At 45.4% G+C, this 15,585-nt stretch overlaps 1 protein-coding gene and 1 pseudogene across 1 annotated transcript in view; one reads left to right on the top strand and one right to left on the bottom strand.

The window, feature by feature from the left end:
• The first annotated feature begins 5,229 nt into the window (after positions 1 to 5,229).
• The window catches only part of TTC39B (tetratricopeptide repeat domain 39B), a 146,459-nt gene continuing 136,103 nt past the window's right edge, over positions 5,230 to 15,585 (top strand). The window contains 3 exon segments of the mRNA XM_017973671.4: positions 5,230 to 5,352; positions 5,354 to 5,390; positions 5,392 to 5,535. Of these exon segments, the coding sequence (XP_017829160.2) occupies positions 5,297 to 5,352; positions 5,354 to 5,390; positions 5,392 to 5,535 (237 nt within the window). The 5' untranslated portion in view covers positions 5,230 to 5,296.
• LOC100400330 (large ribosomal subunit protein uL23 pseudogene) lies at positions 7,126 to 7,676 on the bottom strand (annotated as a pseudogene).

Below are 15,585 nucleotides of genomic sequence, written 5' to 3'. Positions count from 1 at the left end.
GCCCGGGCTGGACTTGAATGCTTGGGCTCAAGTGATCCTCCTCATGCCTTAGCCTCCAGAGTAGCTGGGACTACTGGCGTACCTTCATGTCTGCTTGGTCTTGTTTTTAAATCTTTGACTCTCTGCCCTGAGATTGTGTATTGCCAAAGTTACTCTTCCTGTTGTTGCTCTCTTCTTTGGGTTTTACTTTCTTTGTCTGAAGAAATGATATTAATTAAGTTTAAAGAGATGAAAATCAACAGGAAGGCAATTGGAAAGATTATATATATATATATATATATATACACACACATATATATTTTTTTGGTGTGTGTGTGTATATAAAAAAAGTGAACAAACAATAAGTAGGGCAAAATAAATGTTTGCCTAGCTTCGAGTGCCTGGAAAAAGGATATTCTGAAGGGAAGATTTCAGCTTCCATTAAGTGATGAGGTTTTTCCCCTTAGCATAGAAACCTCTCCCAGGGAGGTGACTTATTCCTCTTTAGGTCACTGAGGGACCTCTAAGTGCTTAACTCTTATGTAATTTTGAAAAACTGAGTATGTGTTAAAGATAATCCTCAAGCCTGTACATTACCCTAGGAAACAATTTATATTTTAGACTACACATGATTTTCATTCTTTAAGTCTCCCTCATTATTACTGGACTATGCTAAAACATTGGCTGCTAGGTCTAAACAATAATGCTTAATGTACTATGAACTTTTTATACTTTCATTCATTCACTCCATAGCCATTTATTAAGTAGTCATTATGTGTTGGGCATTGGGGTTTTTGCTTTAGACATAAAATACAAGATCCCTTTCCTCATGGAGCTTATATTATAGTGTGCTGTTGTTAAGGGACATAGACATAAACAAGCAAACAAACGAACAAGAGAGTTCCCGGTAGTGAACAGTGGTATACATACAGCAGGAGGATGTGGTAGAGTGTGACTGAGAGGGAGGGCTGTTTTAGAAGGGGAAGTTTTCCTTGAGGAGCTAAGACATGAATATGAGACATAGCCATTGACAAACACATGATTTACGACCAGCACTTATTTCATAGATTTGAGCTTCTCCTATGGCACAAATCATAAAGATTCAATTTTCTTTTTCTTTTATCTTTTTTTTTTTTTTTGAGATGGAGTTCTGCTCTTCTTTCCCAGGCTGGAGTACAATGATATAATCTTGGCTTACCTCAACCTCCGCCTCCTGGGTTCAAGTGATTCTCCTGCCTCAGCCTCCTGAGTAGCAGGGATTACAAGCATGTGCCACCACACCTGGCTAATTTTGTATTTTTAGTAGTCACAGGGTTTCTCCATGTTGGTCAGGCTGGTCTTGAACTCCCAACCTCAGGTGATCTGGCCCCCTCAGCCTCCCAAAGTGCTGGGATTACAGGCATAAGCTACCATGCCCAGCCGAAGATTCAATTTTTTATTAAAATCAAATACCAGCACAAAAAACTTTCAGTTAAAGGTAACATGTTCAGGAATACTAAAGATCAGATTGTCTGGGCCAGGTGTGTTGGCTCACGCTTGTAATCACAGCACTTTGGGAGGCTGAGGCTGGTGGATCACAAGGTCAGGAGTTTGAGACCAGCCTGACCAACATGGTGAAACCCTATCTCTATTAAAAATACAAAAATTAGCCTGGTGTGGTGGTGCATACCTGTAATCCCAGCTACATGGGAGGCTGAGGCAGGAGAATCGCTTGAACCCAGGAGGCGGAGGTTGTAGTGAGCTAAGATCGAGCCACTGCACTCCAGCTTGGGTGACAGAGTGAGACTCTTATCTCAAAAGAAAAAAAAAAAAAAAAGAAAAAATTTTAAAAGAAGATCAGATTGTCTGCAATATTAGATTTATTTTGAAGCCCAAACAGCTTCCAGTAGGTGTGGCTTCCAAATGAAATGATTCAGATACCCTCTTGCTTAATCTCTACGCTAATTACTTCTGGGATGTGGATTATCTGAGCAATCTTACTTCACTGCTACAGTGTAACTTTACCAGCAACCTGGCGAGGGGGATTCTGTGGAAAAACAAATCCATTCTAATTGTTCTTTGAAGAAAAAGTGTTTTATATTTGTGATTCATGATAAAATCACACATGCTAAAATCACATGTATGGGCAAAGAAAGTTGACAGTTGCCCTGAGCAAAGCAAATTTAATTAGAGGTTCCAGTGGCTAGAATACATTTCTTCATTCAGTGTTTATAATTGAAACATGAATGTTGCTTATCTTCTGATGTGAATTTAAAACATACAGGACTTCAGATTTGCTCCCTGATATCTAAAAAAATCAACAACAAAAACACCAGTCAAGCTTCATTTATAAGTATAGATTTTTAAATAATACACTTGATTCTCATTATAACATAATTCTGTCACTAATTAGAGCCAGGTTTGTTCGTATCTCTTCAAAATTTGAAGAGTTGATATTCCTAAGGCAGAATAACAGCATATGGGAGAGGAAGCTACCAACGAGATGGCTTCATGTCAGAAAGATGTGCTATCAATTTAGGAACCAATGAACTTTAAAAAACAGAATCATGCATGAGTAATACAGAGTAGAATCTGGACCTGGACAGGAATTCTAGCCTCAGAAAGTGAAACATAGGAGGAGGTCGGAGTGGGTTGGGGATCTGGGAAGGAATGGAAATTTTCAGGGGTATTGGAATTAAACAAACTCTAGGTCTCTTCTAGTCCATCTGACTCCATCTGTTCAGAAAGTGTATTCTAAATAATAAAATATTATTATTAGTGACGGAGTTTCACTCTTGTTGCCTAGGCTGGAGTGCAATGGTGTGATCTCGGCTCACTGCAACCTCTGCCTCATGGGTTAAAGAGATTCTCCTGTCTAAGCCTCCTTAGTAGCTGGGATTACAGGTGCCTGCCACCACGCCTGGCTAATTTTTTGCATTTTTAGTAGAGACAGGGTGTCACTGTGTTGGCCAGGCTGGTCTGGAACTCCTGACCTCAGGTAATCCACCTGCCTCGGCCTCCCAAAATGCTGGGATTACAGGCGTGAACCACTGTGCCTGGCCTTAAAAGTATTGTTATTTAGAAATGGGGTCTTGCTATGTTTCTCAGGCTAATTGTAGTTATTAGCCTCAGGCTAGTCTTGAACTCCTAAACTCAAGCTAGATTCCTGCCTCAGTCTCCCAGTGCTGTAATCCCATACAGGCGTGAGCCACCACACCTAGCCTGTGTCAACTAGTTTTTTTAAACCAGCTTTACTAAGATATAATTTATATGATCACAAATTTCACCCAGTGTAAGTATACAATTCAAGGATTTTTAGACAATTCAGAGAGGTGAGCAACCATCATGATCTAACCCATTTTTTCAATATTTCTGGTGCAGAAACCATTTTACTCTTCTAGTGTAAAAGTACTTACCAAACCATTAAGATCATACAGCAAGTATTAAGGATGCAAAGTGACTCAGCTGGATGTGGTAGCATATGCTTGTAGTCCCAGCTACTCAGGAAGCTGAGGCAAGAGAATCGCTTGAAATCGGGAGGCAGAGTTTGCAGTGAACCAAGATAACGCCATTGCACTCCAGCCTGAGTAACAGAGTGAGACTCTATCTCAAAAAAATAGAAGAAAGAAGAAAGAAAAATAGCTAATAGTTATTGAGTCCTTACTATGTGTCAGGACTCTACTGAAGCTCTTGCATATAGCATTTCATTTATTCTTCATAACCCCATAAAGCGGGGTGCTGTTCTCTTACGGATGAGTAAACTGATGAGGCTCAGAGAGTTCAAGTAATATGCCTGAGACCAGACAGCAGTTAAGTAAGTAGGAATGCCAGAATCTGAACCCCAGCAGGTTATCTAGGGCCTACCTGATAACCATTGCTTTGTACTGGCCCTAGCCACCCTTCCCTCTTTCTTTCTGTGTCAGTAAAGCAGTTGCCAGTACCACATCCAGCTAATTTTTGTATTTTTAGTAGAGACAGAGTTTCACCATGTTGGCTAGGATGGTCTCAATCATTTAACCTTGTGATCCGCCTACCTCGGCCTCCCAAAATGCTGGGATTACAGGCATGAGCCACCATGATTGGCCTAGCTGTTTTTACAATTATCACTGGATGACTATTAAATAGTCTTTCACGAGTCAAACATGAAAGACCACATGCTCTGATTAAATTTATATGAAATTCTAGAAAAGGCAAATCGGGCCGGGCGCGGTGGTTTATGCCTGTAATCTCAGCACTTTGGGAGGCCGAGGCTGGTGGATCACCTGAGGTCAGCAGTTCAAGACCAGCCTGGCCAACATGGTGAAACCCCGTCTTAAAAAAAAAAAAAAAAGGCAAATCGATGTTGATGGTAGATCAGTGATTGACAGAGGTCAGGGAGTGGAGGTAGGAAATTGACAGCAATGGGTCACAGAAAACTTTTCAGGATGTTCTATCTATATTATGACTGGGATGTTTTGTAAACACTTGTCATTGAATTACACATTTAATTTGGTGTATTTTTCTATATGTAAAGCTGACCTCTCTCCCCCAAACTCGTAAAGATCTAGCTTTTAATTTTCTATTTACATATGAGAAGTAAGTTTGAATTTTCAAATTCAGCCAACAAATATCTGTTGAGCACCTACTATATGCAAGACAGTGTTCTATCTAGGTGCTGGGGATACAGTCTTGAAGAAGACAGCAACCTACCCTCATGGAGTTTATAGTTCAAGCACGAATTACATACCTACGTTTGGAGTTACAAAAGGGGTCAATACAGGATGCTATGGGGAGATACACGGTCCGGGTAGGAGGCAGTAGAGGAGTTCCAAGATGTATAATTCTCTGTCCCGTATTTTTTCTATTTTTTGAACACAGAGGCAAACAGAGTCCTCCCACCTAGTGTCCAGGCGGGTGGTGTGTCAAAGACCTCTCGGGGACCAGTGACCATGACCCAGGGGTGCCCTCGGGCCACACCATCTGCGAGATGCAGTGCCCATCTGTCGAGGGAAAATGGCACCAGACCAAGGGCTAGGCGGATGCTTCCACGGGCCCCAGGTGGGGCGCTGCTTTGACCTTGGTTTTGTCATCCCCGCGCTCTCTAGCTTCTTTACAGGTGTACCCAGCCTCCGCAGAGCACATGCAGCAGGTAACCTTAGGGAACCCTCCGGAGGGGGCGTGCCAGACCAGGAAACTTTATCTGGGAGGTGACTTCGCCCACGTGGGCGGGGCGGCCGCCCGCTAGGGGCGGAGACGCACTGTGGGAGCCTGGTTGGCTGCTCCCCCGCGGCCACAGGCGGGGCGAGCCTACTGGGGGCCGGGCAAGTCGCTGGCCTCTAGCGCGGCGTTCGCGGAGAAAATGGAAGCTTTAGGGGTTTGCCGGCTCCAGGGGCGGGGAAACCGCGTAGCTGCATTGCCCCGCCCCGAGACCTGGAGGGTGCGCCGGGCAGTCCTCCTTTCTCTGTCTCTTGCGCTGGGCTGAGCCCGGAGCTGAGAGCGGGAGTCGGCTCCGAGTCCCCTGCTTGGTTTTTGGGTGGCAGCAGCCGGAGGAAGAACATGGCGCTCGTAGGCAGCCGAGCGGAGCTGGAAGCGGACGAGGTACGAGCCGATGGCGAGTGCGGGCACGACCCCTGGATCCCGGGACGGGAGTCCTGGACAGCAGAGCCAGCCGGGCAGGCTCGGCCGAGGCCCCGCCCCCTTGGTCCCCTCTCGGGGGTGGGCGGGCGCCGGGTGGGGGCGCCCGGCCTCAGCAGGTCTGTCCCCGCTGGAGCTAGGAGGGTGCCTGCGGCGCGCTGAGCGGACACGCTGCCGAGGTTCGGGCCGCCGGCCCCGTGGGTCGTGGGGATGGAGGACCCGTGTTCGGCAGGCACTTAGATGGGCGTGAGGGCGCGGGAGCGGAGGACCCGCAGCTCTGACCTGTTCGAGCGGGCCCAGCGACGCCTGGGCTTTATGAAGTCAGACCCTGACGTCCCAACACTGGCCCTGTGGGTTTTCTTGGAATCATCTCTCGACCTGGGAATCTGACCTTCTATGGAAGTTTCCTGGTGGCAGAACCGAAAGGTTTAAGATTGATGAAAAGAGGGGACTGCCGGAGGAAGTACGAGTCGAGGGGTACCTGCCGCGATAGTAGGGCAGGGCTGCCAGGGGTCGGGGTCGGAGGGCGGAAGCCGGAGCTCAGGCTGTGGCGCTTCCCCCTCCCTCCACGGGGCCCGGACACTTCCCCTAGCGGGTCCTCAGAGTCGGCGGTGGCTGGAGGGAAAGCACTTTGAGAACTGACTCCGGCCTCCTTTGGTCTCAGCTGTGTTTGACTAATCGGCCACTTCCTACAGTCGTGGCGCGCCCGGGCCTGAGCACGCAGGAGCGGGCGCGCCGGACCTGTTGATTTATTGACTGTTCTTTCAGCACCTGGCAGCTCCAGAGACAGCGCTCTCCCTGCGCTTGAAGTTGAGACCGAGGCTCCAGCAGCAGCCAGCACCCACAGTTGCTGTTGCTGCCATCTTACCTGACTTGAATTGTAGGAGTCGCTTCCTTTAGAAGGCTTTGGTTTCAAATGATGCAATAGTGGATGAGCTGGAGGAGGCGGTTGATTTCCGTCTATCTCTTTAATGCCAGGAATCCCCTGACACGGAATACAATAAATGTGGGCCGTAAAATAAACAAAAACAAAACAAGAACTGAACTGCCCCTCCTTCCATGACTGAGAGACATAGGGCAAACCGGCTGTCCAGACCCTTGGTTACAGCCTTTCCCTTGCGTTGAGGGTCCCAAGACTGTAGGGTGAAATATTTGAATCTTGGTGTGTTTGTGGGGAAAGATTTGCTGTACTTAGGGCTATATAATTCTCTAGATTAGGGCATTGTTGAGGCAGTGCTATTATTAATTAGCACTGGGATAATAGGTGTAAACTGGTACTGTTTCCAACATACTTTTTGACAAATGGTCACCCCAGCTATGCTCACTGCTTACAAGGTGAACGCTAGAGGTGCATTAGCTGATGAGAGGAGTTAGGTTTCTGTGGGTGAAACTGTGTGTGGGAAGTTATGTTTCAGAGTAGCAGAGAGCCTGGCACCTAGTACTTGGTAAATAAATATTTGTTGAATGAATGAAAGACTGCAGAAAAGATGTTGCTTAAAAGCTCTCAGTTTTTTGCTGTATCATTCATTTTTCTTCATTCATTAACTATTACGCTTCTTTTTTTTTTTTTTTTTTTAATGGTGAAAAGATATACATATATTTAGAATTAGCCAGCTGGACTGTTTAGATGATCCCAATTTTGTTTGCAACATCCAAAGCATCGTAATCAGGAGCCAGTCGAACATATGCCTTCTTCTCTCCATCAGGCCGAATCAGGGTGTTGACCTTGGCCACATCAATGTCATAGGGCTTCTTCACAGCCTGTTTGATCTGGTGCTTGTTGGCTTTAACATCCACAATGAACACAAGTGTGTTGTTGTCTTCTATCTTCTTCATGGCAGACTTAGTGGTCAGTGGAAACTTGATGATCGCATAGTGGTCAAGTTTGTTTCTCCTGGGGCGCTCTTCTGAGGATATTTGGGCTGCCTCTGGAGTCGCAGTGTCTTGGGCCGCCGGAAGGTGGGTGACGTGCGGATCTTCTTTTTTTTGTGGCTGTGGACACCTTTCAACACTGCCTTCTTGGCCTTTAAAGCCTTCGCTTTGGCTTCGGCTTTAGGAGGGGCAGGAGCTTCCTTCTTCGCTTTCGGCGCCATCTTGTGAAAAGCAACTATTACGCTTCTGTTACGTGCTACTATACTAGTCCTAGTTGATGAGCTAAATACAGACAATTCTTTGTTCATGCCAAATTTACTTTTGTCCCTCACAGCCTACCACTTCCATTGCTATAAACTAAGCAAGCATTTACTGAGCATTTACTTTGGGTTCCAACTTAGTAGGTGCCTTAGAGAAGACACAGTTTTGCCTTTTTAGGGTTCTCAGTCTGATGAGGGAGTTATGACCTGTGTACCAGAACTCTAGAAAGGAGATCAAGTAAGTGTGAGCAGATAAAGAAGTTGTGTGTTGTAGACTGGATACCCTTGACTTATTTGTAGAAAGTCCCATACTGTAAATGGGCTTGAAGAACTCTAACCTTGAGTTCATAAGACCCAGTTCTTCAATTTTACTAGGTGTGCAAATAGCTTGTTTTAGGTCACCTGGTTCTTACCTCTCTTTGCCCCATAGTTGTTAATCACTTATGTGTGTAAACAGCTATTTAGGTGCCAAGCCCTGTACTAGCCTGGAGGTACAACAGTGAACAAGACAGGCAAGGTCCTGCCCATGATGGTTGACCTTTATTGATCAAGTCTCTTAACCCCAGAGGGCTCTTTCAGCTTCCTTATCTGAAGAAAGAGGGGCTGGATGAGCCCTGAGTGTTCTTCTAGCTCAAAAGATTTAGGCTGTTTTTGAGGGGCCGTGGGGTGGGGGAAGGGAGTTTCTTTTGGGAGAAGCGCTAATGGTATGGAAATCTTTTTCTTTAAAAGTAGCCAAGGAATGATAATGGTAGAAAAGCTCTCATGATAGCTGTGGGATAGAGGTTTTCTTGGGTAAACTGATTTTTTAATTTGTGTTTTGTAGGTGCTGGTATGATAAATTTGGGAGCATTGAAGTTAGGCCTTGCATCCTCGTTGGAGGCAAAAATTGGTTATTGGGGAGCACAGCATCTTAGATATTATAATAGTTTGTGGCTCTTTAAAGCTCAGTCAACAAAAGTTTGTTTCTTAATATTTGAATTTCTCTCACTGGGTTTTCTTGGGTATTACACTAGCTGTGATTGGAAGACTGTCTCTCTTGTCAGTTGCCTGATCTTGAAGTCATCTTGGTTGGTTACCTTCACATACTTCTGAGGCACTTTTGGGTGCCTTGTGGCTTGCTTATATTTGGCCCTCAAATATAAGGATTTGAGAATTGAATGAAAATTGTTTATATTTTTTTATTTAATTCTATTAAAGTTATTCAGTTCACCAATAATTATCTCAAGTGCCAAAAAGGAAAACATCGACAGTATTTGGATCAATCTCTAACAGTTAAGTTAGAAATTCTCTCATATGAAACAGAAGTTAAGTTCACTAAAAATCACTTTTCAGCCTGTGTAACACAGTGAAACCCTGTCTCTGCAAAAATAAAAATGTAAATAGTTAGCTGGGCATGGTGGTGCCTGCCTGTAGTCTCAAGTTATTCTGGAGGCTGAGGTGGGAGGATTACTTGAGCCCAGGAGGTTGAGGCTGCAGTGAGCTGCGATCAGGCCACTGTGCTCTAGCCTGGGTGACAGTGAAACCCTGTTTCAAAAAAAAATCACTTTCAGAAAATAATTTTTTCAATAGTTTTACTTTTGCTATTGAAAATAATTTTTGCAATGGTTTTACTGTTACTGGAAAAATAACAGTTTTGAATGTTTTTTAAAAATTTGATTGCATTGCTATTATGTAGTTATATAAATTGATAATTTGCATATATTATTTGATGCATTATGTTTAATATTATATTAAAAGTCACTCAGCAAATACAGTTATAAGGTTAAATGTTCATAGCTGTTTAAAATGTTTATTTATTTATTTTTTTGGTGGGAGGATGGAGTTTTGTTCTTGTCGTCCAGGCTGGAGTGCAGTGGCATGATCTCGGCTCACTGCAACCTCTGCCTCTCAGGTTCAAGTGATTCTCCTGCTTCAGCCTCCTGAGTAGCTGGGATTATAGGTGCCTACCACCACGCCCAGCTAATTTTTTTTTTTTTTTAGACGAAGTTTCGCTGTTGTTACCCACACTGGAGTGCAATGGTACTATCTTAGCTGACCGCAACCTCCACCTTCTGGGTTCAAGCAATTCTCCTGCCTCAGCCTCCCGAGTAGCTGGGACTACAGGTGCGCACCACCATGCCCAGCTAATTTTTGTATTTTTAGTAGAGACGGGGTTTCACCATGTTGACCAGGATGGTCTTGATCTCTTGACCTTGTGATCCACCCGCCTCGGCCTCCCAAAGTGCTGGGATTATAGACGTGAGCCACTGCACCCGGCCAATTTTTGTATTTTTAATAGCGATAGGGTTTCTCCATGTTGGCTGGAATGGTCTCGATCTCTTGACCTGGTGATTGGCCCACTTCAGCTTCCCAAAGTGCTGGGATTACAGGTGTGAGCCACTGTGCCTGGCCCTGCCTTTTTTTTTTTTTTTAAAGACAGAATTTCACTTGGTCACCCAAACTGGAGTGCAGTGGCATGATCTCGGCTCACTGCAACCTCTGCCTCCCGGGCTCAAGTAACTCTCTTGCCTCAGCCTCCAGAGTAGCTGGAATTACAGGCGCCCACTGCCACACTCAGCTAATTTTTGTATTTTTTTCAGTAGAGGCGGGGTTTTACCATGTTGGCTAGGCTGGTCTCGAACTCCTGACCCCAAGTGATCCACCTACCTTAGCCTCACAAAGTGCTGGGATTACAGGTGTAAGCCACCATGCCCAACCTAACTTTAAAAATATTTATTGAGTCATTCTGAACCTATTATTGAATTTAAAAAGTAAGCTTTCTACTTAGGCTCCCTTGGGGGTTGACAGTGAAAAAAACTGAGACTCACTGACTAGGAAATAAATGGCTTATGTGACATGGTTTCACATCCTACTTTTTGGCCCAGGAATTGTTAGATCTAATTCTGATTTGGCAGATTTCTTCTTTGAAGTTTAGATAAAATTCATTACCACAATTTTCTTAGAATTGAGATTTATTCGTTTTTTTAAAATTTCTTTCTTTTTTTTTTTTTTTGAGACGTAGTTTCGCTGTTGTTACCCAGACTGGAGTGCATTGGTACGATCTCAGCTCACCGCAACATCCGCCTCCTGGGTTCAGGCAATTCTCCCACCTCAGCCTCCCGAGTAGCTGGGACTATAGGCGCGCACCACCATGCCCAGCTAATTTCTGTATTTTTAGTAGAGACGAGGTTTCACCTTGTTGACCAGGATGGTCTCAATCTCTTGACCTAGTGATCCACCTGCCTCAGCCTCCCAAAGTGCTGGGATTATAGGCTTGAGCCACCGCGCCCGGCTTTTTTTTGTTTTACATTTCTTTGTTGAAAATTTTATTTTTTGTTTGTTTGTTTTTTGAGATGGAGTTTTACTCTTGTTGTCCAGGCTGGAGTGCAATGGTGGGATCACGGCTCACTGCAACCTCTGCCTCATGGGTTCACGTGATTCTCCTGTCTCAGCCTCCTGAGTAGCTGGGATTATAGGCGCCTGCCAACACACCCAGCTAAATTTTGTATTTTTAATAGAAATGGAGTTTCACCATGTTGGCCAGGCTGGTCTTGAACTCCTGACCTCAGGTGATCCCTCCCAAAGTGCTAGGATTACAGGCATGAGCCACTGCAACTGGCCGAGATTTATTCTTTCATTTCACCCCTTTCAGGTGCTAACAGTCTTTAGATGCTGGAACAAGAACACACTAAAAGAAGACAGTTACTACCCTTGAGGAGCAGGCAAAACACTTGAGGTCAAGCAAAACATTTACACAAGTCACTCTAATATTTCTGTCTTTGGGTCAGGGTAGAAAGGAGGGCCATATAAAGTATCATTCAAAGCAGGGCACTCTGAGTAAATGAGTGCTTTCAGGAATTGCACTGAGACAACAGGTACAAACAGGGATGATTGGCTTCCCTAGTTTAGGGGCTGGCAAGGACTTGAAAGGAGAGATAGTACTTGAACCAGGTTTCAAAGGGCAAGCAGGATTGTGTTGGGCCCCCCTTGGGGAAGGGCTTGGGGGGAGTTGAGATGGGCAGAAGTAAGAGAGCACTTGGCACAGTGGGAAGGAGGGTGTCCAGGGCTGAAACCATAAAGGCTGCCTTGGATCATGAGTCATTGTGTCCTGAATGTCACGCTAAGGAATTTGGGTTGTATCTCCTAAAAAATGGGAACCTGGAAGGTTTTTTTGTTTTTGTTTTTGTTTTTTTGAGACAGAGTTTTAACTCTTTCGCCCAAGCTGGAGTGAAGTGGTGTAATCTCGGCTCATTGCAACCTCCGCCCCTACTGCCCAGGTTCAACTGATTCTCCTGCCTCAGCCTCCCAAGTAGCTGCGATTACAGGCACCCACTACCATGCCTGGCTAATTTTTGTATTTTTAGTAGAGACGGGGTTTTGCCATGTTGGCCAGGCTGGTCTTAAACTCCTGACCTCAGGTGATCCACCTGCCTCAGCCTCCCAAAGTGCTAGGATTATAGGTGTGTGTCACTGTGCGCAGCCACCTGAAGGTTTTTGACAAGGCAGTTGTGGTAAGATTGCTGATTTTAGGAAGATACATCTGGTGAAGTGGATGCAGCCAGGATGTGGAGGTGGTGGAAAGAAGGACAAAAGGCTGTTGCAACAGTTAGTGTGGAAAATGATTAGTAATGAAGTAGAGCAGAGGCTGTGGGATTGGAGAGAAGAGGCCAGAGTTGAAGGATTTCTCAGAACGTGAAAGAGGACTTGACTTGGTGTCCTGTCCCCCCGTTTGAGGATCAGTGGTATAGTGAGGGAGGAACCATTGAATAATAATTCTGGGTTCCTGGGTGGGTGTGCTGTCACCTAAGAAGGAGGAGGAGGAGGAGAGCTCATTGCTGTCTCCTTTCAGGTGGGTAGAGGATGGGGAAGGACAACAAGCAGATGAAACTAACCCCTGTGGCCCACTGAATTTTCTGATCGTGGAGCGTGGGCCAGGGTTTGTTCCTGAGGGTATGCATTTGGGTAGAGTTAAGAAAGGGTGTTTGTAAATTGGTAATGCAAGTTAGTGGAAGGAAGCAGCATCACCACTTTACCGTCAGTCCCAACTCCAACTGAAATTAACAAAAAGGCATTTTCCTGAAATGTTTCTGAAGTGTTCAGTCTTGAGTCTCTTTTGAAATCCTATCTGTTTTTTGGCAGCTGTTTTTCTAGTGAAAGTTTTCCTCATTTTCTCCCCTCCTCCCCCTGTACCTTGATACCCACTTCCTTCCCTTCAAGTCTGGGTAACACATATGCTTCTGAAGGCAAGTATAAGTTTTTCCTGTGCTAGCTGCTTGCTTTCTTATCTCAGTTCCCTGCCCATGGGTCCGGTTACTAATCACCCAGTGTGAATCCAATACTGTGAGTTCAGTGAGGCTCAGGGTTTCCATCTAGCCATCTGTTGACAGCCCACCAATCCCCAGTCTTGTGTGGGGCATCTCAGGTGGGGTCTCCTGAAGTTACTTTGTATTCACTTCCCAAAGATGAGTACCTGGGGACTCCTGTGGGTGCTTTTGAGGCTTCTTTGGGTGAGGGATTTTCCTTTTTTGAGCCTCCTGTTGGCCATCACCTTAGTCAGCACTCTCCTCTTCTCTCCCTGTGCTTTGTGGATCTATGCTCCCTCCTGATGCACCAAGTCTGCTTATACCCAGAGCTACCATGGCCAGCTGCCATATTGGTGAGGTAATCACACCTCTCTAAAGGGACTAAAGTGGGGAGTGCCTGGCAGTTCCTAATGCCATCATGCATCTTAAGCTCTTTATTTAAAGACTGTGTATGTAGTAAATGCTTTTTGCTGTGATCTGTGGACATGTCCCTTTGCTGTTGCTGATCTTATGCTGTCATATACATAGGGCCTACATATTTTAAAATATTTTGGTGAAATGATACACTGTAAGTTTGTTGGATCTGAAGGTAACTAGTGAGTGACGATTTTTCAGTCTGACTTAATGTGTTGAGTATTGTGTTAGGTGCTGGAGAAGCAAATGCAGCTCCTGCCTCAGGTTATGGTCTAGTGGAGAGCGGGGACATGTGTGCTGAGAACCACTTGGTGGAGGAGGGATGCCAGGGTGCTTTGGGAGCACAGAGGAGGGCACCTCACCTGGGAGAGAGGGTAGTCAGGAATGGTTTCCTGGAGGAGGTCATTTCTTAAAATTCGGAGTCTTGAAGAATGGGTAGGGGTTAGCCATGGAGAAGTGATGTGGGGAGGGGAGCTTTTCAAGTATGTTCCAGGAGAAGGAATAGCAGGATAAGGTCAGAGGTGAGGAAGAGCCTGTGGTGCTCTGGACAGGTGGAGTGTCAGGAAACAAGGCGGGAGGGTTACTTTGTTAGAGTTCTCCAGACATAAATATATAGATAGATGAGAGGGATTTATTAGGGAGTTGTCTCACATGATTGTTGATATGGTTTGGCTGTGTCCCCACCCACATCTCATCTTGAATTGTAGCTCACATAATCCCCATGTGTCATGTGTGGGACCCAGTGGGAGGTAATTGAGTCATGGGGGCAGGTTTTTTTTTTTTTTTTCCATGCTCTTCTTGTGACAGTGAGTAAGTCTCATGACATCTGATGGTTTTATAAAGGGCAGTTCCTCTGCACATGCTCTCTTGTCTGCTGCCATGTAAGATGTGCCTTTGCTACTACTTTACCTTCCACCATGATTGTTAGGCCTCCCCAGCCACGTGGAACTGTGAGTCCATTAAACCTCTTTTTCTTTATAAATTACCCAGCCCTGGGGATTTCTTCATAGCAATGTGAAAATGGACGAATACAATTATTGGAACCTGAAAAGCCGTACCATATTCTGTCTGAAAGCTGGAGGGCCGCAGAAGCTGGTAGTATGGCTCAGTCCAAGTCCAGAGGCCTCAAAGCCATGGAAGCTGATGTTGTAACTTAGTCTGAGGATGAAGGCTTGAGAACCTGAGGGTCTGCAGGTGCAAGTTCTGGAGACCAGGGGCTGGTGAACCTCAAGTTCTGATGTCCAAGAGAATGAGAAAAAGGACTTCTCAGCTGTGAAAGAGAGAGCAAGCAGATTTGGCTTTCCTCTCTCTTCTTGTTCTATCTGGGTGCTCGGCTGAGTGGATGGTGCCCAACACTTTGGGTGAGGGTGGGTCTTCCTTACTCTGTTCATGGATTCAAATGCCAGTCTCTTCTGGAAACACTCTCCCAGACATACCCAGAAATAAAATCTTTACCTGTTCTATCTGGGTATTCCTTAATCCGGTCATCTTGACACCTACAATTAACCATCACAGGTAGGAAGGGCCATTCAGAGACTTGTATCAGATTGTGGAGATCATGGTGTATGTCTGCAGGTTTCAGTGAGGAGTGGTGGGGAGCGAGCAGTACTTTAGGTGGCTCCTGGCAAGGCATGGAAGCTGATTGGAGGTAGACATACCCAGAGTGGCAGAGGCTGGTGTTTTGTTTTGTTTGTTGAATGACTACTGGGACTCACTGAAGGCCCAAGGGAACCGAAGCATTGAGGTAACATGAGGGTAAGATACGGTTTGGACATCTGAAAAAGACAAGTCAGAAATGTGGACACAAACAGGAAGCTGTAACCTGGAGTGCAGGGCAGAGTCTAGAGAGAGTTCAAGTGGCCTGTGCTCCAAGGAGAAGAGAAGAGGGCTCTCATAGGGCGGTCAACCTGGACATTCTCCTGCCTGCTGCCCATCCCACCTGCTGACTTGGTTTCCAGATGAAGTCTTTACTGACTAGCTGTGTGACTTACAGCAAGTCCCATAATGTTTTTGAGCCTTGTTTTCCTCCCAGGCAATATGAGGGAGTTGAAACTGATGATCTGTCTGTAAAAGTTCAGAGAGAAGTTGAGCTTTTGACATGTGTCTTCTAGAATGTGACATTTGATCTGGGCTTTACGAGGTGGAATTTCAGCAGGCAGCAAGGGAGCAGATCACCCCTGATTCCT

The sequence above is a fragment of the Callithrix jacchus genome, chromosome 1, assembly GCF_049354715.1.
Source record: "Callithrix jacchus isolate 240 chromosome 1, calJac240_pri, whole genome shotgun sequence".
Classification (NCBI taxonomy): Eukaryota; Metazoa; Chordata; class Mammalia; order Primates; family Cebidae; genus Callithrix; species Callithrix jacchus.
The sequence above is the reverse complement of the archived record's forward strand: the minus strand, read 5'-3'. Positions and strand labels throughout refer to the sequence as shown.